At 42.1% G+C, this 24,679-nt stretch overlaps 1 protein-coding gene across 1 annotated transcript; it reads left to right on the plus strand.

Annotated features, from left to right (window-relative positions):
• The first annotated feature begins 7,829 nt into the window (after positions 1-7,829).
• Positions 7,830-24,528, plus strand: gpcpd1 (glycerophosphocholine phosphodiesterase 1). Its single transcript, XM_058056347.1, has 20 exons — positions 7,830-8,845; positions 9,067-9,142; positions 10,269-10,359; positions 10,435-10,519; positions 12,942-13,017; positions 13,415-13,456; positions 14,386-14,509; positions 14,779-15,025; positions 15,093-15,255; positions 15,330-15,459; positions 15,531-15,585; positions 17,022-17,114; positions 17,188-17,262; positions 17,575-17,614; positions 17,713-17,771; positions 18,255-18,320; positions 18,401-18,537; positions 19,969-20,104; positions 20,188-20,348; positions 23,497-24,528. Exons 2-20 carry the CDS (start codon positions 9,094-9,096, stop codon positions 23,693-23,695), a joined length of 2,028 nt encoding a protein of 675 aa, XP_057912330.1. The 5' UTR covers positions 7,830-8,845; positions 9,067-9,093; the 3' UTR covers positions 23,696-24,528.
• The last annotated feature ends 151 nt before the right edge of the window (positions 24,529-24,679 follow it).

The following is a 24,679-nucleotide window of genomic DNA, read 5'->3' on the forward strand; positions in this document are numbered from 1 at the left end:
AAATCATGGAGGGGTCTGAAATTTTCATCGTAGGTGCATGTCCACTGTGAGAGAGATAAACTAAAAAGAAAAATCCAGAAATCACAATGCATGATTTTTTAACAATTTATTTGTGTGATACAGCTGCAAATAAGTATTTGAACACCTGTGTATCATCTAGAATTCTGACCCTGAAAGACCTGTTAGTCTGCCCATTAGAAGTCCACCTGCACTCCATGTATCATCCTGAATCAGATGCACCTGTTTGAGGTCGTTAGCTGCATAAAGACACCTGTCCACCCCATACAATCAGTAAGACTTTAACTTGTAACATGGCGAAGACCAAAGAGCTGTCCAAAGACACCAGAGACAAAATTGTACACCTCCACAAGGCTGGAAAGGGCTACGGAGCAATTACCAAGCAGCTTGGTGAAAAAAGGTCCACTGTTGGAGCTATCATTAGAAAATGGAAGAAGCTAAACATGACGGTCAATCTCAATCGGAGTGGAGCCCCATGCAAGATATCACCTCGTGGGGTCTCAATGATTCTAAGAAAGGTGAGGAATCAGCCCAGAACTACACGACAGGACTTGGTCAATGACCTGAAAAGAGCTGGGACCACCGTTTCCAAGGTTACTGTAGGTAATACACTAAGACGTCATGATGTGAAATCATGCATGGCACGAAAGGTTCCCCTGCTTAAACCAGCACATGTCAAGGCCCGTCTTAAGTTTGCATATGACCATTTGGATGATACAGAGGAGTCATGGGAGAAAGTTTTATGGTCAGATGAGACCAAAATAGAACTTTTTGGTCATAATTCCAATAAGCGTGTTTGGAGGAAGAAGAATGAAGAGTACAATCCGAAGAACACCATCCCTACTGTGAAGCATGGGGGTGGTAGCATCATGCTTTGGGGGTGTTTTTCTGCACATGGGACAGGACGAGTGCACTGCATTAAAGAGAGGATGACTGGGGCCGTGTATTGTGAGATTTTGGGGAACAACCTCCTTCCCTCTGTCAGAGCATTGAAGATGGGTCGTGGCTGGGTCTTCCAACACGACAACGACCCGAAGCACACAGCCAGGAAAACCAAGGAGTGGCTCCGTAAGAAGCATATCAAGGTTCTAGCATGGCCCAGCCAGTCTCCAGACCTGAACCCAATCGAAAATCTTTGGAGGGAGCTCAAACTCCGTGTTTCTCAGCGACAGCCCAGAAACCTGACTGATCTAGAGAAGATCTGTGTGGAGGAGTGGGCCAAGATCCCTCCTGCAGTGTGTGCAAACCTGGTGAAAAACTACAGGAAACGTTTGACCTCTGTAATAGCAAACAAAGGCTACTGTACCAAATATTAACATTCATTTTCTCAGGTGTTCAAATACTTATTTGCAGCTGTATCACACAAATAAATTGTTAAAAAATCATGCATTGTGATTTCTGGATTTTTCTTTTTAGTTTATCTCTCTCACAGTGGACATGCACCTACGATGAAAATTTCAGACCCCTCCATGATTTCTAAGTGGGAGAAATAGCAAAATAGCAGGGTGTTCAAATACTTATTTTCTTCACTGTATACGTATGTAGCATACATAGCGGTATAAAGGCATATACATATGTAGCATACATAGCGGTATAAAGGCATATACATATGTAGCATACATAGCGGTATAAAGGCATATACATATGTAGCATACATAGCGGTATAAAGGCATATACATATGTAGCATACATAGCGGTATACAGGCTGATACGTATGTAGCATACATAGCGGTATACAGGCATATAGTATGTAGCATACATAGCGGTATACAGGCATATACGTATGTAGCATACATAGCGGTATACAGGCATATACGTATGTAGCATAGCGGTATACAGGCATATACGTATGTAGCATACATAGCGGTATACAGGCATATACGTATGTAGCATACATAGCGGTATACGGGCATATACATATGTAGCATACATAGTGATATACAGGCATATACGTATGTAGCATAGCGGCATACAGGCATATACGTATGTAGCATACATAGCGGTATACAGGCATATACGGATGTAGCATACATAGCGGTATACAGGCATATACATATGTAGCATACATAGCGGTATACAGGCATATACGTATGTAGCATAGCGGCATACAGGCATATACGTATGTAGCATACATAGCGGTATACAGGCATATACGTATGTAGCATACATAGCGGTATACAGGCATATAGTATGTAGCATAGCGGTATACAGGCATATAGTATGTAGCATACATAGCGGTATACAGGCATATACGTATGTAGCATACTTAGCGGTATAGTACAGGCATATACGTATGTAGCATACTTAGCGGTATAGTACAGGCATATACGTATGTAGCATACTTAGCGGTATGCAGGCATATACGTATGTAGCATAGCGGTATACAGGCATATAGTATGTAGCGTAGCGGTATACAGGCATATACATATGTAGCATAGCGGTATACAAGCATATACATACGTAGCATAGCGGTATACAGGCATATACGTACGTAGCATAGCGGTATACAGGCATGTAGTATGTAGCGTAGCGGTATACAGGCATATAGTATGTAGCGTAGCGGTATACAGGCATATACGTACGTAGCATAGCGGTATACAGGCATGTAGTATGTAGCGTAGCGGTATACAGGCATGTAGTATGTAGCGTAGCGGTATACAGGCATATAGTATGTAGCATAACGGTATACAGGCACCTTTTGCATCACAACCTTTATACAGCGCTATATATATACAGTGAAGAAAATAAGTATTTGAACACCCTGCTATTTTGCTATTTCTCCCACTTAGAAATCATGGAGGGGTCTGAAATTTTCATCGTAGGTGCATGTCCACTGTGAGAGAGATAAACTAAAAAGAAAAATCCAGAAATCACAATGCATGATTTTTTAACAATTTATTTGTGTGATACAGCTGCAAATAAGTATTTGAACACCTGAGAAAATGAATGTTAATATTTGGTACAGTAGCCTTTGTTTGCTATTACAGAGGTCAAACGTTTCCTGTAGTTTTTCACCAGGTTTGCACACACTGCAGGAGGGATCTTGGCCCACTCCTCCACACAGATCTTCTCTAGATCAGTCAGGTTTCTGGGCTGTCGCTGAGAAACACGGAGTTTGAGCTCCCTCCAAAGATTTTCGATTGGGTTCAGGTCTGGAGACTGGCTGGGCCATGCTAGAACCTTGATATGCTTCTTACGGAGCCACTCCTTGGTTTTCCTGGCTGTGTGCTTCGGGTCGTTGTCGTGTTGGAAGACCCAGCCACGACCCATCTTCAATGCTCTGACAGAGGGAAGGAGGTTGTTCCCCAAAATCTCACAATACACGGCCCCAGTCATCCTCTCTTTAATGCAGTGCACTCGTCCTGTCCCATGTGCAGAAAAACACCCCCAAAGCATGATGCTACCACCCCCATGCTTCACAGTAGGGATGGTGTTCTTCGGATTGTACTCTTCATTCTTCTTCCTCCAAACACGCTTATTGGAATTATGACCAAAAAGTTCTATTTTGGTCTCATCTGACCATAAAACTTTCTCCCATGACTCCTCTGTATCATCCAAATGGTCATATGCAAACTTAAGACGGGCCTTGACATGTGCTGGTTTAAGCAGGGGAACCTTTCGTGCCATGCATGATTTCACATCATGACGTCTTAGTGTATTACCTACAGTAACCTTGGAAACGGTGGTCCCAGCTCTTTTCAGGTCATTGACCAAGTCCTGTCGTGTAGTTCTGGGCTGATTCCTCACCTTTCTTAGAATCATTGAGACCCCACGAGGTGATATCTTGCATGGGGCTCCACTCCGATTGAGATTGACCGTCATGTTTAGCTTCTTCCATTTTCTAATGATAGCTCCAACAGTGGACCTTTTTTCACCAAGCTGCTTGGTAATTGCTCCGTAGCCCTTTCCAGCCTTGTGGAGGTGTACAATTTTGTCTCTGGTGTCTTTGGACAGCTCTTTGGTCTTCGCCATGTTACAAGTTAAAGTCTTACTGATTGTATGGGGTGGACAGGTGTCTTTATGCAGCTAACGACCTCAAACAGGTGCATCTGATTCAGGATGATACATGGAGTGCAGGTGGACTTCTAATGGGCAGACTAACAGGTCTTTCAGGGTCAGAATTCTAGATGATACACAGGTGTTCAAATACTTATTTGCAGCTGTATCACACAAATAAATTGTTAAAAAATCATGCATTGTGATTTCTGGATTTTTCTTTTTAGTTTATCTCTCTCACAGTGGACATGCACCTACGATGAAAATTTCAGACCCCTCCATGATTTCTAAGTGGGAGAAATAGCAAAATAGCAGGGTGTTCAAATACTTATTTTCTTCACTGTATATATATATATATATATATATATATATATATATATATATCTTTATGCACATGTATGCATATTTATGCGTGATTATGTACATGTATGTATGATTATTTATGATTGTTCACATTCAATCCCATCCCGGAAAAGCAAGCAGGCAGAAAACGCCGACGGCCAGGTGCTATAAAGAAAACAGCCACGGGCTGCCAGATGAATGGTGCTTCTGATGGCGGGCGGGCGGCCATCTTTGTCAGGGCGGCTCACATCATCGCCGCTCACTGGACTGTACAACGGGTACGCACCGCCAAGACGCCTTTCCTGCTCCGAGGCATTGAATCACATTAAACGGTAACTATAATAACTATTAAAAAAATATATTTTTTTTTATATATTTTTTTTTATTTTATGTTTTTCTATTTAAAATGTTCTTAATCCCCACAAAATAATTTCATTTATTTATTTATTTTTTGTACTTGTGTAAATTTAATGGTGGCCTAAAACAATAATTGAGTATCTCTACTAAATCTGTCCAAAAGTGGGAAAGTTCTATCCCGGTTCTTGTTCCTTATTTGTTCTTTGGATGGACGCCCCTGGTCAGGAGGTGTGAGGTGATTTGGTTTCCAGAGTGACAGGTGTCAATCAAAGGCCGTCTGAGCCTCAAGGGCATCTTGCTGGCCTTTTCCTTACCCTATTGGTTATCCTATTTAGCCAATTAAGTCTGATTGCTAATTGCTGTAACCTTCAGACAATCATGACATGTCCTTCCACAAACTTTGTGAACTGGAGGGGGGGCACTTCAAACAGTACAATACAGTACGTATATATGTGTACATGTATACAGTATGTATATATGTGGCACGTGTATGTTTACAACATGCAGGAAGAAACAGCAGTATCTTATGGTGCTTATGGACGCTGGCTGTTTTGGATGGATGTATAAATCTTTCCTCCATCGTCACGGCGTCCCACCAGCCACCAGTGGTCTTTGAAAGCACCCTTTCTCCTCCAGGCTTCACTGCATTCCCGGTCCTTCTTTCCTAAACATCACTCATGGAGAAGTCTCTCCTTTCATTTACTACGTAAGGAAAGCTGGTACTGCTGTCATGTTTTCCAACACTAGAGGGCGCCAAAGCTCATAAAGCGCACCAGCAAGTGGCATCGTCACAAAGGAGTTGTGTTTTCCACAAACATGCAATAGAACAATTAAAACAGTGATGTTGGACGATGAGGGACAAAGACTGAATATGACGAGATAAAGATCGTGGGGGGGGGGGGGGGGTGAATTGAAAAGCCCTGTTATGAGAAACAATTCAATTCCAACTGAATGTTGTAATAGAAGAAAATAATTTTCAATATTATTGCTGATAAAGGGCTGATTATTGTGAGGGTAATGTAGATTCAAAAATATTACAAAAATATACAAAGAAAAAGTTCTAATATGAGAACATAAAGTCTGAATATTATAAGTAAAAGTATGAATTCTTAGCAGAAAAGTTAATATTACAGTCCATAAGTTGCAAATATTGTGAGAAAGACTTTAAAGGGAACCTATGATGCTAGTTAAATTTTTCTCACCTCTAAACGTAGTAGAATGTTGTACTGCTGCAATGATATACATATACATAAAGTAGTTGAGGGTGTTTTCCACGTTTGGAATAAACGCAGAGGACGAAGGAGGAAGTGGGTGTTTGATGACGCGGGAATATTGAAGCAGCTAGAAAAAGTGTCAAGACAACAAAAATTAAATGTAAAAAAAAAAAGATGAAAAAAATGTGGCGAAACAGCAATTGGAACAACGTTACGTGTATCGGTTTTAACGGCACGCTTCACTGTCGCCGCCGCCTCCGACAATCCCAGCGGTTGCTGGTGTGGCTGATGGATAAAACAACTCAGCGGTAAGATGAACACACTCGTCGTATTTGAAGCCGCTATGTCGTGTGGAAAAGTGGCTTGTTTGGTTGCACCGTTTGTGCCATGAACGCCATTGTGATCGAGTGTTTTTCTCATGGACTAGAATACTCCACGACTAAACTACTTCATAGCTGCAAGCCCTAGAATGTTGTATTATCATGTTAAACCATACCAAAGATTCACATAATCACGTTTGTGTATTGGAAAGTCAGATGATTTTATGGGCGTCCCGGGTACAAGCTGAGTGGGACCAATCACAGTGGAGGGGGCGTGCCGTGAATGGAATAAATGGAAACAGACCGTTTAGGCAATCCAGTGAAATCCAGCTGGAATAGGTGCAGGTTCTGGAGGATCTACAAAGCTTTGTGTGCAGGTTCTGGTGTGGTATGATAGAGACCGGTAGAGAAGGTGTACTATTATGATAGAGAGGGGTGAACATTCCAAGCCGGAAGGTGTACTATTATGAAACTATACAAGTGTGAAGATCCCAAGCAATAATTTGTCATTTATATAAAAAAAAAGTTAGACTTTTACATGCAAATAGGGTTAGAGTGCAATACAATCTATCCATCCATTTTTTATGCTGCTTATGCTTATTAGAGTGACAGGGTGTGCTGGAGCCTATCCCAGCTGACTTTGGGCTGCAATGCAATAGAATAGAATAAAAAGTAGTCAATAAGAAAGTGAAAGTGAATGTATTAGCTCCTATGAATATTATGAGAGGATGTGAAGCTGCTCAGTCGGTGTTATTAAAAGTATGTAGATTTATTTGGCATATTTTTGAAGTCACGTTGAACCTGACGGGATGGCCAACGCCGGCCTGGATTGATGAAAATAAATAGTTTGAATAACGGCGTAACTTTCTCTAGTAGTTATATGACGATGACCACTAGTATTCTGGTTGCATGACACAATATTCTTCTTTATTATTTATGCCGTTATGGTCAGATACGGCTTCATCCATGCATGTTCCGTCCGACTTTATGCTCCTCATAATAATATAATGCCGTCATATTAAATCATTTTCTTGACTTTTGGCCTCTATTATTTGAAGTGTGCATGAAGAAATGTCAAATGTAATAAGTTGATTATTTGAATAACCACTCCAGCAGCAACTACTGTGATATTATTATGTATATTATTATGTTTATTAATACTACTTTCACTCGCCAGTGACCTCAAAGTCTTCAAGGCTTATTTGCTTTGTAAAAGACGGTCTACAGTCAAGGTCATCGAAGGCATCTCTGCATTTATAATCTCATATCAAATGGTTTGGTTATCTTGACTAATTCTGATGATGCAATGACGGTAATTAGTAAAAAAAAAAATAATAATGCAGCCGTTGTAGTTGGCATTTACTCTAGAATATGACAAAGGTAAATATACAATCCAGTCCTAACTGGCGTACTGGTTTTCAGACGAATAGAGAACAAAACGACCGCCGTAGAGGTTCTCAAACGCATCCCGGCCATTGGCCTTACGTGTCATATGTTGATACTACAACTTTTCTTTGAAAAGATAAGGAAGGAGAGATAAAAAACAACACGCGCCTTTGACCGCTAAAACGTGCGCTCGCCTGCTAAACGCCAACGTTTCGACCTCGAACCAACATGACTGCTGATAAAACAAAAACAAAAAAAAAAACATACCGCTGAGCCGACAAACTCGCATTAGGCGGTTTTTGCAGGAAGTAGCTTCCGGATGTTGTTAAAAGTGCACCTTCAGCATAAAACAAGGTTTCGCAATCAATGTTTGTACAGCACATTGCCTTTTTACGATTACTTTGCATAATCTGAACGGAATTATAAGAGGACGTTGTATGTATTTGTAATGTATGTGGTTGTTTTGAGTTAGCTAAGATTAGTAAAATGGCCACCGACTGCCCAGTGAAAACAAATGATTAATTCTACAGTTTACTGCAATATGTGAAGTATGAGCTATAGCCACAGTCTTGCAGCTTAGTCAGCATATCTGTCCGTGTTTCTTTATTGTGCTTGTATGTAGCATATGTCGATGTATGTGGACGTTATGGACTTCCTGGTTGGATTTGAGTACACAGAGATCAATCTCGGTCTCCTGAAAGCACCATGGCGGTATCAGCAGGAACGTTAACACCTCTCCGATACTTTACTTGTTGTCCATTCCAACTATTGTTTGTATTTTTCCTCTCCTTACAATTCTCAAAAAGTATTTTTGTTGTACGACTGTCCTGATTTTCCTTCAGTCTTTCCCGGTAACTTTCTTCTGGTTTTATTGTGAAAAGAAAGTGTCCATCTCAGTAAAGCTGACGTACTTCCGGTCCGTTGGGCGTCACAGTAGCGCTTTGTCGTCTGTTGTTGTTGACTTTCTATCCTTCTATGCTTCATGATCTACCAGGTCTTTTGTCACGGAACTTGGCTTTTGCTTGGCAGTTAGGAGTAAAAAAAAAGCAATTTAAATATTGTAGTTGTTAGGGTGGCGGGCGAAGGCAAGCATTGGCGCCATGGACGACGTTGGTTTGCGGTGAGAAATATCCCCTCATAGCCCAAGGAGACGTCCCAACAACCGGCTGGCTTCATGGAGCTGCCGACTGCTCACAAGTAGCTGCCACAAAGGTACGTTGGAAAGACTTGCTTTGAATGCTAATCTCCTATCTCCCATCCTGTCTTATCTCGTGAGATAATGTGTTTAAGATAACGGTGTCAGATTAGTTTCGTTGTTTAAACAAATGAAGTGGCGTTCATCTAAAGCCACGTGCATTCTGTAGCTTGGCACATTGAAGCATATTAGACATACAGCAAAATACTGATTTTTATAATACTTTTGTTGTTGCCAGACTGCCACTTTCAAATCTGTGTCAACAATGGAGCTCTCCCAGGTGACATTGAACGTATCAGGAGAAACATCTCCAGGTTTGTCTGAGGGTACACAGCATTTACCGTCTACACTCACTAAAACGCAGCATTTACCATATATGGTCACTAAAACACAGCACAAACCATCTATAGTCACTAAAAGACAGCATTTACCGTCTATAGTCACTAAAAGACATAATTTGCCATATACGGTCACTAAAATACATTTAGCATATATGGTCACTAAAATACATTTAGCATATATAGTCACTAAAAAACGTAATTTACCATATATGGTCACTAAAAGACATTTACCATAAAGGGTCACTAAAAGACGTCTTTTACCATATTTGGTCACTAAAAGGCGTCATTTACCATTTATGGTCACTAAAAGACATTTACCATATATAGTCACTAAAAGACATCTTTTACCATATATGGTCACTAAAAGACGTCATTACCATCTATGGTCACTAAAAGACATTTACCATATATAGTCACTAAAAGACATCTTTTACCATATATGGTCACTAAAAGACGTCATTTACCATATATGGTCACTAAAAGACATTTACCATATATGGTCACTAAAAGACATTTACCATATATGGTCACTAAAAGACATAAGTTACCACATATGGTCACTAAAAGACATTTACCATATATGGTCACTAAAAGACATCATTTACCATATATGGTCACTAAAAGACATCTTTTACCATATATGGTCACTAAAAGACGTCATTTACCATATATGGTCACTAAAAGACATTTACCATATATAGTCACTAAAAGACATTTACCATATATAGTCACTAAAAGACATTTACCATATATGGTCACTAAAAGACATCTTTTACCATATATGGTCACTAAAAGACATAAGTTACCATATATGGTCACTAAAAGACATAAGTTACCATATATGGTCACTAAAACATTTACCATATATGGTCACTAAAAGACATCATTTACCATATATAGTCACTAAAAGACATCTTTTACCATATATGGTCACTAAAACATTTACCATATATGGTCACTAAAAGACATCATTTACCATATATGGTCACTAAAAGACATTTACCATATATGGTCACTAAAAGACATTACCATCTATTGTCTCGGACCCGGACGGTCCAGTTTCATCCGTTTAAAGCTAAAGAGGGTGCATGGTCCCCAGGGGAGGTGATTGCCGTGGTTGGAAGCTGTGAAAGCCTGGGTGACTGGAGCCATGACAAAGCAGCGATCCTGCACCCCATCAGTGAGGACGGGTAGGTCAGACCGGCATTAGTAGATTGTGTTGTCCTGAACATTAAGGACACACATGTCCTCTCCCGTCCTTCCAGGAACATGTGGACGACAACGCTGGCCATCCCCAAGGGAGTTGTGGTCAAGTACCGCTATTTTAAAGGCTTCTTTCTGGAGGCAAAGGTGAGTGTTTGTTGACTTTCAAGGCTTCTTATCTCTGTCAGACATATTATGGTGCTGCCGTGTGTAACACAAAACTAAAAAGTGAAGTGCAGAAACTACACCTCTGTCACATGCTAGCTATTCTCAGGTACACACTGGTTAACTTCTTTTTACGCTTGTATTACACCTCAAATGCTGTTACTGTTGCTGTTGTGTTCCTCTGTCGACTTTCCTGTCTTGGCTGGTTGTCCCGTACGTCTTTATTTGTTGACATTCCAGGATAGGCTTCAACTCGCAGGCACACGTTCCTCTAATGACGGATGATGACACCAGCATGTAGACCAGTGTTGTTACCGTCTCTCAAACATGCCTTTTTCCTCCCATTAATGGCGAATTTCAAAACGGGATCAGACAAACACCCGAGTGCGGACCCCACCGAGACACTTCCTTTGCTCACTCTTTCAACTTGTCCATTAGATGTTTACAATGACATTAGACAATAATGTTAATATAGCTTGGCATAATCATCTTTATATATATATATATATATATATATATGGTATATTTACCCAAGACAGAGTACTATATGGTACACACGGTACACATTCGGTTGTGCAAATGCATTAATGAATTAGTTACTAATCACGAATTAGTATTTTATAGTCATTTGCTTCAACTATATTATATGTATCAGGTTGTGATTAGGGGTAAGGCATTTATTATTATTAAGGAGGTAGGCCTTTGCTAGAAAAGAATGCTATTGCTAATTGAAATGTGTTGTAGTTTAATTGAAATTTAAAATGATACTGTGCAAATGCATTAATTAATTAGTTACTAATCATGAATTAGTATTTTATAGTCATTTACTTCAACTATACTGTATGTATCAGGTTGTGATTAGGGGTAAGGCATTTATTATTATTAAGGAAGTAGGCCTTTGCTAGAAAAGAATGCTATTGCTAATTGAAATGTGTTGCAGTTTAATTGAAATTTAAAATGATACTGTGCAAATGGATTAATTAATTAGTTACTAATCACGAATTAGTATTTTATAGTCATTTACTTCAACTATACTATATGTATCAAGTTGTGATTAGGGGTAAGGCATTTATTATTATTAAGGGGGTAGGCCTTTGCTAGAAAAGAATGCTATTACTAATTGAAATGTGTTGTAGTTTAATTGAAATTTAAAATGATACTGTGCAAATGCATTAATTAATTAGTTACTAATCATGAATTAGTATTTTATAGTCATTTACTTCAACTATACTGTATGTATCAGGTTGTGATTAGGGGTAAGGCATTTATTATTAAGGAGGTAGGCCTTTGCTAGAAAAGAATGCTATTGCTAATTGAAATGTTTTGTCGTTTAATTGAAATTTAAAATGATACTGTGCAAATGCATTAATTAATTAGTTACTAATCATGAATTAGTATTTTATAGTCATTTGCTTCAACTATACTGTATGTATCAGGGTGTGATTAGGGGTAAGGCATTTATTATTATTAAGGAGGTAGGCCTTTGCTAGAAAAGAATGTTATTGCTAATTGAAATGTGTTGTAGTTTAATTGAAATTTCAAATGATACTGTGCAAATGCATTCATTAATTAGTTACTAATCACGAATTAGTATTTTATAGTCATTTGCTTCAACTATACTGTATGTATCAGGTTGTGATTAGGGGTAAGACATTTATTATTATTATTAAGGAGGTAGGCCTTTGCTAGAAAAGAATGCTATTGCTAATTGAAATGTGTTGTAGTTTAATTGAAATTTAAAATGATACTGTGCAAATGCATTAATTAATTAGTTACTAATCATGAATTAGTATTTTATAGTCATTTACTTCAACTATACTGTATGTATCAGGTTGTGATTAGGGGTAAGGCATTTATTATTATTAAGGAGGTAGGCCTTTGCTAGAAAAGAATGCTATTGCTAATTGAAATGTGTTGCAGTTTAATTGAAATTTAAAATGATACTGTGCAAATGCATTAATTAATTAGTTACTAATCATGAATTAGTATTTTATAGTCATTTGCTTCAATTATATTATATGTATCAGGTTGTGATTAGGGGTAAGGCATTTATTATTATTATTAAGGAGGTAGGCCTTTGCTAGAAAATAATGCTATTGCTAATTGAAATGTTTTGTCGTTTAATTGAAATTTAAAATGATACTATGACTAATTGACTACTGTCAATCAAAGTCAATTAGTTTTAAGAACAAAAAGCATCCATCCGAAAGCATCCACTGTGTTTTTTCCCCATCTCCATTAATAACTGCCACCTTTTCAGATAGGCGCCCGTCCTCCCCCACCCCCACACGCTGTTTGACGTGGTTTGCTCTGGCCCCGGGATGACTTGAAGAGCAGACTTGACAAGTTTTGGTGCAATGTGTACATGCCTCTAACTATTTTGTGCCAAACATTGGACTTGCAGAGTGCAGGCGCTCCTTGTCAGGTGATAGTCAATATGTGGGAGACCCATCATCAGCCCCGCAGCATGAGCCCCACAGGTACTGAGAGCTGCACGCTGTGCTTGGGTTGGCCCGTTCCTTGTCCAGCTTCTTATCTCGCCTGCCCTTGCACCCGAGCTGAAAGGCTGCCTGTTTCAAAGCACCGTGGGGCCTTGGCGTTGCTCATGCTAAGTTTTCTCGTGCTGTGTAACGTGACGAGGGTGATAAGAGACTGGCAGGACTAGCAAATAATGCTCGTCAACAAAGCTTGTTCCTGATAAGCTAGCTAAACCTGCGTCCCTATTATGCTCTTTCTCCCCTCACACTAAATATAGCAATCTTTATTTGAAAATTAGCTTTTAAGCAAAAGTAGAATAGTTTATGATTTGAAGTGAAGTACTGTTTTGGTATCATTTGGTACCTTGGCGTCTTCTAATGCCGTGTTCCTTCTTTGCAGAATCTCACCTGTGTGTCAACGATGGATGTTTTGGAATTCACAGTAAGTCTGCTCCGACTGATGCCCTGCTCCAATCTAAGACAGGAATGAAATGAAAGTCGCACCTATTTTGTTTTGGAGAAAACAACTTTCTTCCACGGCGAATAGGCTGAATAGGTGCAGATTCTGGAAGCGCTAGAACGCTTTCTGTGCTGGTTATGATGTGTAGCTGCTCTATAGGAGTCCACAACTCAATACAAAGGGCCCAAAATGAGCATAATGGGTCCCCTTTCAAAACAAAACAGGCTGCACGGCGGTCTAGTGGTTGGTTAGCGCACAGATCTCACAGCTAGGAGACCAGGGTTCAATTCCACCCTCGGCTATCTCTGTGTGGAGTTTGCATGTTCTCCCCGTGCATGCGTGGGTTTTCTCCGGGTACTCCGTTTTCTTCCCACATTCCAAAAACATGCTAGGTTAATTGGCGACTCCAAATTGTCCATAGGTATGAATGTGAGTGTGAATGGTTGTTTGTCTATATGTGCTCTGTTATTGGCCGGCGACCAGTCCAGGGTGTACCCCGCCTCTTGCCCGAAGACAGCTGGGATAGGCTCCAGCACCCCCGCGACCCTTGTGAGGAAAAGCGGTAGAAAATGAATGAATGAATGTGAGTGTGAATGGTTGTTTGTCTATATGTGCCATGTGATTGGCCGGCGACTAGTCCAGGGTGTACCCCGCCTCTCGCCCGAAGACAGCTGGGATAGGCTCCAGCACCCCCACCCTAGTGAGGATAAGCGTCATAGAGAATGGATGGATGCTTGGAACCTGCTTAAGATCCAACAGTGCTAACTGTTGCTAACGTTGCTAATCTCCCCATAGTTCCACTGCTCTTAAGAAGTAAAGCAGGAATGTGTGACGTGGAAATGTTCTGCTTTCTGAACAGCTGAGCACAGCAGACCGCGGTTAACATTTTATTTCCTCTCTGCCTCCTCCAGACGGGGTGAAGTGTGTCGACGGCGGCTGGCTGACGTGTCAAACGGAGATTCGCTTGCGTCTGCACTTTTCCAAGACGTCTCCGGTGTCCATCACCAAGAAGAAATTCAAGAAGTCTCGCTTCAGGTAGGCCGAGATGCCACTAGAGAAAGTTTGTAAGCCGTGAACTGACAGAAGCGAAGCGAAACGACTCTGCTTTCATGCACGATGAAACACAAGCACTGACCGCACTTTGGCCTCCACTAAAGCTTCAATATTGATGACCCTCACATGCACATGCTAAGGGCATAGCCAAAAGGATGAGAAACCCGTTGTACACCTCCTGTCCCTGGCTTGGAATCCCCACCCAAGGTCGGTGCAGCCGCCTTCATCCTTGTTGGCGAAACATTTTTCAGGATCAAGTTGACCCTGGAGGGCATTGAGGAGGAAGAAGACGACGACGAGGATGAAGATGCGATCAGACCCTCATCCCTCCACAAGATGACCACCACCCTGGAGATCAGCATGATCACTGCCAAAGCCTACAAGTCACGCCACTCCCAGCCCGAGTGCGGCTACGCCCTGGAGCCCTCACGCTGGACCGAGTACAGCGTCCACACCATGGACCCCGACAACCTGGAGCTCACATTTGAGTTCTTTGAGGTAAAACCAGCGTCCGGGTTTGGAACCACTTCCTCCATGCCTCGTCTTCATTTTGATTTTACTTCAGGAGGAGCTGAGCGAGCACGTAGTCCAGGGCGATGCTCACCCGGGTCATGTGGGCACCGCCTGCCTCCTTTCGTCCTCTTTCCTGGAGAGCGGCAAAGACATGGGCGTGGTTACGCTGCCCATTATGGGACGCAACTCCCGGCATACCATCGGCAAAGTCCGAGGTAAGATGTGCGGAGCTGCTACACATGGACGAGGGGGGGATGGTGACGTAACACGACTAACCATTGTATTGCAGTGGACTACCTGGTGATCAGGCCCATCCCGGGGCTGCCGTGCAACATGACCGCCTCCTTCACCAAGTACTGGAAGAAAAGAAGCGCTCTGGATGTCGGCCACAGAGGAGCCGGCAGCACGCACGCCGCCAAGTGAGTCCACCTTCGCCTGAAGCGCTTGATGTGAATGTGAATGATCTTCTCAACATGCTTGTGTTCCACAGGCACCACAGAGTCCGAGAGAACACCATTGCCTCCTTCAAGAGCGCCGCCAAGCATGTACGTTCTCCGCGTGATTGTTTAGTCCCGTTCTGTATTCTTTTATTGCTCAGCAGTTTGATATATTTTATACACTATACATCAGGGGTTTCAAACACGCGGCCCGCGGGCCAAATGTGCCTCACAGGACACTAGTTTGAGGCCCCTGTCTTGATATGAAAGTTTAATGTTAGTGCGGCCCGCGCAAGTTTGATATGCTTTATGGTATCATGTACCCAGAAAAAAATATTATGTTTGATTAATGTTCATGTTAAAGGTTAAATAACTGTTAATAGTTATCCTCCCTATCCGTGTGGAAGTGGTACGTTTTTGGCTATTTAAGTTTAAAGGAAATGACTTGAAGGCTACCGTTTAGGTCGCTAGCTCTCTAGTTTGCGAGTTAGCATGTGTCACAAGACCCTGCAGTTGCGCAATATGTTGTAAATAAAAAGCATAAATGTGACAATAGTCGGGCTCTAATAATGCTTTGTTAATTTTAATCTGAAAAAAATAATTTGTCTACCCACCAACTATATGTGGTTTCTTAAGTTTTTATTATTTGCCGTTTATTATTATTATTATATTTATTTATTACTGGTTTCAAACACGCGGCCCGCGGGCCAAATGTGGCTCACAGGACGCTAGTTTAGGCCCCCGCCTTGATATGAAACTTTAATGTTAGTGCGACCCGCGCAAGTTTGATACGGATGCTGTATGGTATCATGTACCCAGAAAAAATTATTACGTTTGATTAATGTTCATGTTAAAGGTTAAATAACTGTTAATAGTTATCCTCCCTATCCGTGTGGAAGTGGTAAGTTTTTGGCTATTTAAGTTTAAAAGGAAATAACTTGAAGGCTACCGTTTAGGTCGCTAGCTCTCTAGTTTGCGAGTTAGCATGTGTCTCAAGACCCTGCAGTTGCGCAATATGTTGTAAATAAAAAGAGTATAAATGTGACTATAGTCGTGTTTTGTCATGTCTACAGGGCTCTAATAATGCTTTGTTCATTTTAATCTGAAAAAAATAATTTGTCTACCCACCAACTATATGTGGTTTCTTAAGTTTTTATTATTTGCCCTTTTATTATTATTATTATATTTATTTATTACTGATTGATTGATTTTCTTTATTCTTGATTTGTTTATTTATTTTTCTGTTTTTAATAAGTGTTTTTTTTATTTTTATTTTTTGGAAAACCTGATGCGGCCCAGTGTCGCTCCAGTGGCCCCCAAGTAAATTGAGTTTGAGACCCCTGCTATACATATTTATACATATATTTACATATTATATATGTACACTGGAACTCAACAATAGATGCCATATATCACCTACAACACGTCTGCAGCTTTTAAGAGTGTAGTGAAGCCTGTGCTGGTTGTATACACAAGGTGGGTCAGATGACGTATCTTGTCTGTGACGCCTTCATTAAATCGGGCCACTCCTTGTGACCCCGCAGGGTGCCGCCTACGTGGAGTTTGACGTCCACCTTTCCAAGGACGACGTTCCAATCGTGTACCACGACCTAACCTGCTGCATCGCCACCAAGAAGGTAAGACGACTCCCATCTGCTGACACACACATGACTTCATGATAGCGTTTTTTGACTTGAGTTTTCCAAACAGAAAAACGACCAGACGTTGGAGCTCATCGAGGTGCCTGTCAAAGACCTGACATTTCATCAGCTGCAGCTTCTGAAGGTGATGAGCACCACTCTCATGGAAAACCTGCATACTTTGATCATACATGGGAACTAAGGTAGCAGTCAGCAGGACTGTTCAGGTTGTCTTAATAAATGAGCAGACTTCATCAGTTCATGCTCAGGGACCAAGTCGGGCAAACACTAGTCTGACTAGGTAGGACAGCAGGATCCAGAAGAACGATCCCTAAACATGTCCAGACATGGAGGATTGCTCTCACAGACGCGCTGTAACCTTCATGATGCTCCTCATCAGAGCTTGATGATTGTGGACTCAGACATACGTATATCGTTGATTGTGTTTTGTGTTCAGTTGGCGCATGTCACCGCCATGAAGGGAAATGATGTCAAAGGTACGTCTTACACTTTTTTCTTTCCCTGAACGGTGGAGAAAATGCAATTCCCACAAGACTAGATGATAGACCAACACTCTGGTGTTGTTTGCTTTCAGAACTGCTGGAGGAAGAGGATGACATCGACGAGCATCAGCCCTTTCCGTCGCTCTCGCAGGTATTCGCCGTCGCCGGCACCGCCTAGACCAGGGGTGGGCAAACTTTTTGACTCGCGGGCCGCATTGATTTAACAAAACGGGGGGGCAGACTATATATTTTATATTTTAACAGTCCACCTGGTATTATTGTATCTGTAAAAGTGTCACGCAATCTGCTATTATTATTTATTATTTTATATTTATATTTAAATATTTTATATTTAAATATTTTAAATTTTTTTATTATTATTATTATTGTGTCCCTTTTTCAAGAGCACTTTGTAAACAACAGACCACATCAAATAACAAAATTGATAAAACCATCAAAAGGTTGGCTGAAGCCATGATGCCAGTTCGTATGTTGAGTTTAAATGAAATACTTTGGAAAGAACGGACGGGCCGTATTCAAACACTTGGCGCGCCGGATGTGGCCCCCGGGCCGTAGTTTGCCCACCCCTGGCCTAGACTCCTTACCTGACATGCATCCCTGCTCCTCTCTGCAGCTCTTCCAGGCACTTCCTGAGCACGTGGGCTTCAACATCGAGCTGAAGTGGATCTGTCAGATGAAGGTGGCGACTCGGCAACAACACAAACGAGCGTTAAACATTAGAAGAAGAGTTAAATTGGTCATCCTTTTTATCCTGGCCAGGACGGGTCATGGGAAGGCAACATGTCGTCCTACTTCAACATGAACACCTTCCTCGACATCATCCTGTCCTGCGTGCTGCAGAACGGAGGCAAAAGACGTGTGGTGTTCTCGTGCTTTGATCCCGACGTCTGCGCCATGTAAGCTCATGTGAAACATGTCATTTGAAACCCTCGTTTCTGGGCTATATTGTCACAGCTGTGAAAATATTTGAACCTGTGGGTGTCACAGTGTCACCACGGGATATTTACAGCACAGAATGATGTTACACAGAAAGATTGAAAAACTTTTGGTTCCATCAATGCTTTTTTCCAAAGACTGTACGATGGCTAGTTGAACAATGTCCAACAGTGAATATAAGATGGCTAGTTAAACAATATTCAACAGTGAATATAAGATGGCTAGTTAAACAATATTCAACAGTGAGTATAAAATGGCTAGTTAAACAATATTCAACAGTGAATTAAAGATTGCTAGTTAAACAATGTCCAACAGTGAGTGTAAAATGGCAACTTGGACAATAGCCTATCAAAAAAGTCATTCATCACTAGCCACGTACTATACATGGACCCAAATATTCCAATTCGGGTTATTTGCTCAAACAGAAAGAATATAACCTCATTCCGAAAGAAAAGTGCCAATCCGAATGAATATACAGTAAACCTCGGATATATCGGATTCAATTGTTCCCACTGGTTTTGTCCGATATAAGCGAAATCCGTTTTATGCGTATACCGGAAAATGTCCGTTTTACGCATATATCGGATTTATATCCGGTATATGCGTAAATCGGATTTTATCCGTTATAAAAAGGCACTTCCTTGACTATGTTTCCAATGTACCTGGACGCGCAGGCAACGCTGCAAACGCTGCAAATGACGTCGTATATAGCGCGGCCTGTCACAATTCGGCGAATCAGAGCGCCACGATGCGGCCATCCGATATATGCGAGGGAAATTTAATGGAAATGCATTGGAACGGGACTGGAGATTTTGTCCGAAATAGGCGAAATCCGTTATAAAAAATCAGATATATGCAATGAATTTTTATTGGAAATGCATTACAGAAAAATTGGTTCTTTTTTATCTGTCCGTTGTGAGCGAATTTCCGATATATCCGAGTCCGATATATCCGAGGTTTACTGTATAATCGGATTCACAGGGGTGGAATATTTTTTTCCCCAATCCGATTGAGGTATCTTGTACCCGCTCAATCGGAAAGTTGTCAGACTGCGTTCTTCTTTGTAGTGTCTTTCTACACCCTGGACTGGTTGCCAGCCAATCACAGGACACATATAGACAAACAACCATTCACACTCACATTCATACCTATGGACAATTTGGAGTCACCAATTAACCTAGCATGTTTTTGGAATGTGGGAGGAAACCGGAGTACCTGGAAAAAACCCACGCATGCACGGGGAGAACATGCAAACTCCACACAGAGATGGCCTAGGGTGGAATTGAACCCTGGTCTCCTAGCTGTGAGGTCTGCGTGCTAACTAGACCACTAGACTGCCGTACCGCCCCATTTTTGTAGTACAATGTACAATGACATGGTTTGTCCTACAGGGTGCGCCGCAAGCAGAACAAGTACCCCATCCTCTTCCTGACTCAGGGCATCTCCGAGAAGTACCCCGAGCTCATGGACATCCGCTGCCAGAGCACGGAGATGGCCGTGAACTTTGCCCAGAGCGAGGACATCCTGGTAGGAGAAGACGTTGCCGTTGCATCGTTATTGTTCCCGCCAAACTCCCGGAACTACTAAAAGCGAAACGTGATCTTCTGCAGGGAATCAGCGCGCACACCGAGGAGCTGCTGACGAACCTGGGTCTGATCGGGGAGGCGCAGAGCAAAGGCCTGGTGGTGTTCAGCTGGGGCGACGACAACAACGAGCACGAGAACAGGAGGCAGCTGAGAGAGCAGGGCATCGACGGCCTCATCTATGACAGGTGAGATGCTTCTTCAGCATAGCAAGGCTTCTCCGCACCCTAGCGGGAACCATATTGATTGATATTGTAGCTAGAAGTACATGAAGACGAAGGCTGCCATTGTTTTTGTTCAACCACCAGCAGCTGCCAGTAGCTGATGATAGCGTGTGTGTGTTGTGACACAAACAAGTTGGGGCAAAGTGCTTCATAGTTGTGCTGCCTCAGCACAATGAATGAATGAATGAATGTTGTTGCGGTTGCTTGCTAAGCAGGATCAGGCACCAACGTCCTGGGGAATGTTCTGACACCTCTTTTGGTGCAGATCCCATCAAAGCACACATTCAAGGGTTTTTCCACATCCAGCAGATGATTTCTATCCCCTGCAGGGATAGAAAGCTGGATGTTATGTTGTGGTACAGGTTAGAGCCACCTACAGGACAGGAGCGGAACAGGCTGGCCCTTCTAGTATATGTGTATAGTGCAAATATCTAGCTATCTATCGCTCTATCGCTCTATCGCTCTATCTCACTATCTCTCTCTCTCTCTCTCTCTCTCTCTCTCTCCCATCTATCTCTCCCATCTCTCTCTCGCTCTCTCTCCCATCTATCTCTCTCTCTCTCTCCCATCTATCTATCTCTCTCTCTCCCCATCTATCTATCTCTCTCTCTCCCATCTATCTATCTCTATCTATCTCTCTCTCTCTCCCATCTATCTCTCTCTCTCTCCCCTCTCTCTCTCTCTCTCTCTCTCTCGATCCCATCTATCTCTCTCTCTCTCTATCCCATCTATCTCTCTCTCTCTATCTATCTCTCTCTCTCTCCCCATCTCTCTCTCTCTCTCTCCCATCTATCTCTCTCTCTCTCCCATCTATCTCTCTCTCTCTCTATCCCATCTCTCTCTCTCTCTCTATCCCATCTATCGCTCTCTCTCCCTCTCTATCCCAGCTCTCTCTCTCGCTCTCTCTCTATCTATCTCGCTCTCTCTCTATCTCTCCCTCTCTCTATCTATCTCTCGCTCTCTCTATCCCATCTCTCTCTCTCTCTCTCTATCCCATCTATCTCTCTCGCTCTCTCTCTCTCCCATCTATCTCTCTATCCCATATATCTCTCCCGCTCTATATCTCTATCCCATCTCTCTCTCTCTCTCTCTCTCTCTCTCTCTCTCCCATCTATCTCTCCCGCTCTATATCTCTATCCCATCTATCTCTCTCTCTCTCTATCTCTATCCCATCTATCTCTCTCTCTATCCATCTATCTCTCTATCCCATCTATCTCTCTCTCTATCCCATCTATCTATCTATCCCATCTATCTATCTATCCCATCTATCTCTCTCTCTCTCTATCCCGTCTATCTCTCTCTCTCTCTATCCCATCTCTCTCTCTCTCTCTCTATCCCATCTCTCTCTCTCTATCTCTCTCTCTCTATCTCTCTCTCCCTCTCCCTCTCTCTATCCCATCTCTCTCTCTCTCTCTCTCTCTATCCCATCTCTCTCTCTTTCTCTCTCTCTCTATCCCATCTCTCTCTCTCTCTCTCTCTATCCCATCTATCTCTCTATGGTGTCTTTTGTTTACATTACAAAAAAGGAGTACATGTCAATCTTTAGAGCTATTATTTTTGCAATGTCACAGACTCAGATTGCTTTTAGGTGGTGTGTAATGTTGTTCTAGAGTTATTCTAGAACTATAAAGAGTCTTTGTAGTCTTAGTGTTGTTAGGTTTAGAGACAACATTGGAGGTCAGTGTTGCGTAACGCTGTTGATGCATGTTGAACAAGGACCTGTTTGTCCAGTTGTTCTGTCCACTTCTGCTTTTCACAGACGTGTTTTCCCAAACCCAATCACACTTTCTCTTCGTGTCCGTCTGCTTTCCATTCCTCTTCCTGTCTTACCCTGTTTAACTCCTGCTTCCTCTTTTTTTCTAGAATTTGTGACTGCTCGCTGCCAATTTCTGACTCAAGTCCATCAGATTCCTGTAAAGTTTCCCCCGGTGTTTAGTCGTGATTTATGTTTTTACTGACGCTGCTGATAACTCGGCACTGGATGTGCATATATTTGACCTTCTGAAAGCAGATGATAACGCAAGACGGTTGACTCGTCATACTTGTCATGTCTTCATTGGACAGCTTTGTCTCATCTGGACAATTGGACTCATTCTGACTAGAATGGTTGGTCAGCTGTCCTGTCTATCATTTCTTTCGTTTCTTTTTGGCATCAGCCTGCAGATGGCTCGCATGGCTTGCATGTAGCGCTTCATGCTTTGGATGCTTTTTTGCCTTTTAGTATTTCACCCTCATTTTTCAGCCCAGTAAGGCTTGGTTAGCTACACAAGCTAACAAGGCTTGTGAGAACCTCCTCCCTTTAAGGAAAAAAATGGAGGAATGAGACATGAACACACGTCTTTCTCTTTTCTGTGCCTTCTAAAGATATAAAAATAGGCCGCTAATTCATTTCAAATGCAAGAAACATCTCTGTGTGGAGTTTGCATGTTCTCCCTGTGCATGCGTGGCTTTTCTCCGGATACTCCGGTTTCCGCCCACATTCCGAAAACATGTTAGCTTCATTAGTTCCACTCCAAATTGTCCATAGGTATGAATATGGGTGGGAATTTGTCTATATGTGCCCTGTGATTGGCTGGTCACCAATCCACGGTGTACTCTGCCTATCGCCTGAAGACAGCTGGGATAGGCTCCAGCATGCCCGTGACCCTTGTGAGAATAAGCGGTAGAAAATGAATGAATGGACTCAGTGTTTGTAGAAGTAATGAATCACAGTAGCGTTGCAAGGCGCCTACTAATCCCCATGTTAGCACCTATTTTGGCAACGGGGGCGAGGACAAACAGCCTCTGAAGGCCTGCTTCCAGTACACACTTGCTACTGCTTGCAGTGAAGTAAAAATAAACGGCAGTCGGGTGTCTGTTTCATGGGCCGTGTCTATTCAGCTCCGTTAAAAACAAGACAAAAAGAGCAATTAGCACAGTGGTTCACAAACTTTTTTTTTTGCAGCGCCCCCTTTTCAGCTACCCCACTACTATTGTCAAGCTCCTCCTTGTCATAACACTGCATCGTGACCAACAAAAATGGCTGCATGAGGCCATATTTGGTACCACTGGTGTTAGTTGCTGTTGATGTTGCTTTGACGAATGAAAAAGAAAACATTATGTTCCTTTTCAGGATCTGCGAGGACCAAGGAGAGCAGCCCAACATCTTCCAGGTGGAGGAGCAACACTCCCTGCGGGAGGTGATCACAGAGGAGACCCTGAAGAGCCCCACCTGCTCCTGCTACTCCATCCCCTGCTCCACCGCGCCGTGTCTCGTCACCAAGGAGCGAGCTGGCAGCGCCGAGTCCGACTCGGGCCTCAGCTCCTCGTAGCGTGCTCTCTCCATCCTCCCAGGAGGGTTCTTGCGTTTATTATTAGCGGCATTTATTTTTGCATGGCCATCACTTCATAAGATACTTTTCTCACAACTCCATTAATGCGCACATTTTGATTGTAGGGAGCAGGGATATTGAACTACCAATGTTGCCAATGCGGGTGCCATTATCTTGTTGATGTGCGTGCATGAAGCCATTACCTTAAAGCAGGGCTGTCCAAATACCAACCCGAGGGCCATTTGCGGCCCGTAGCTCCCTTTTCATTGGCCCGTCCTTGACAGCGGTAGATATCGTGCATCTCTAAGCTGCTTACTTTATTATTTTCATTATTTTCTCAACCTGCATTGGATGGATTCTTGCATGTTTAATTAACCAGAAATGACAAGTATGAAAGTGGGCCCTACAACTTTGGGTTTGTAGTTTGAACACCCCTCCCTGCCTTCGCATCCTTTGAATAGTCCAGCTTGTATTGACCATCTCGTACCGCTAGGGGTCGCCCGACAGCAGTTGACATGGTTGAAGTTGTGCTTTCCGCATATCGTGCAGGTTGCCATTTATGGGTTTCATTTTGCAGAACTTAAAGATGACAAAGTGCAACGTGTCAACATTAACGGTGCTCTGATTATAATTCATATAATTCAAGTGCACACAGGACAGCCTACTGGTGATGTGCGAGGGAGTTATTACTTTTTGTCTACTGTTACAATATTTGAAGTGTAGCAGCCGGAAGCTCACGTATGAACGCTACGTTTACACGAGCGGAGTAGTCACACATCGATCATGAACAATTGTGTCATTCATTGTTAATAAATAAAAACTGTTCTTAATTGTTTTGTCTCACTTCTCTTCACAGCTGACTAAATGCATTTAAGCATCTTAAACTGTAAATTATGAATATATTTGGAATGTGGAGAACACACGATGGACATTCTTGACTTATGAACTATTGTGTTTGATAGGATCAAAAGTACGAATCATCTA

This window comes from Doryrhamphus excisus, chromosome 19 (assembly GCF_030265055.1).
Source record: "Doryrhamphus excisus isolate RoL2022-K1 chromosome 19, RoL_Dexc_1.0, whole genome shotgun sequence".
Classification (NCBI taxonomy): Eukaryota; Metazoa; Chordata; class Actinopteri; order Syngnathiformes; family Syngnathidae; genus Doryrhamphus; species Doryrhamphus excisus.

Bases quoted from the DNA above. Each gene is read 5' to 3' on its own strand.
- gpcpd1 (XM_058056347.1), top strand. From the start codon at position 9,094: ATGGAGCTCTCCCAGGTGACATTGAACGTATCAGGAGAAACATCTCCA. The intron at 17,115-17,187 runs GTAAGACGACTC...TTTTCCAAACAG, and splicing joins GCTGCATCGCCACCAAGAAG to AAAAACGACCAGACGTTGGA. The intron at 18,321-18,400 runs GTGGCGACTCGG...TATCCTGGCCAG, and splicing joins AGTGGATCTGTCAGATGAAG to GACGGGTCATGGGAAGGCAA.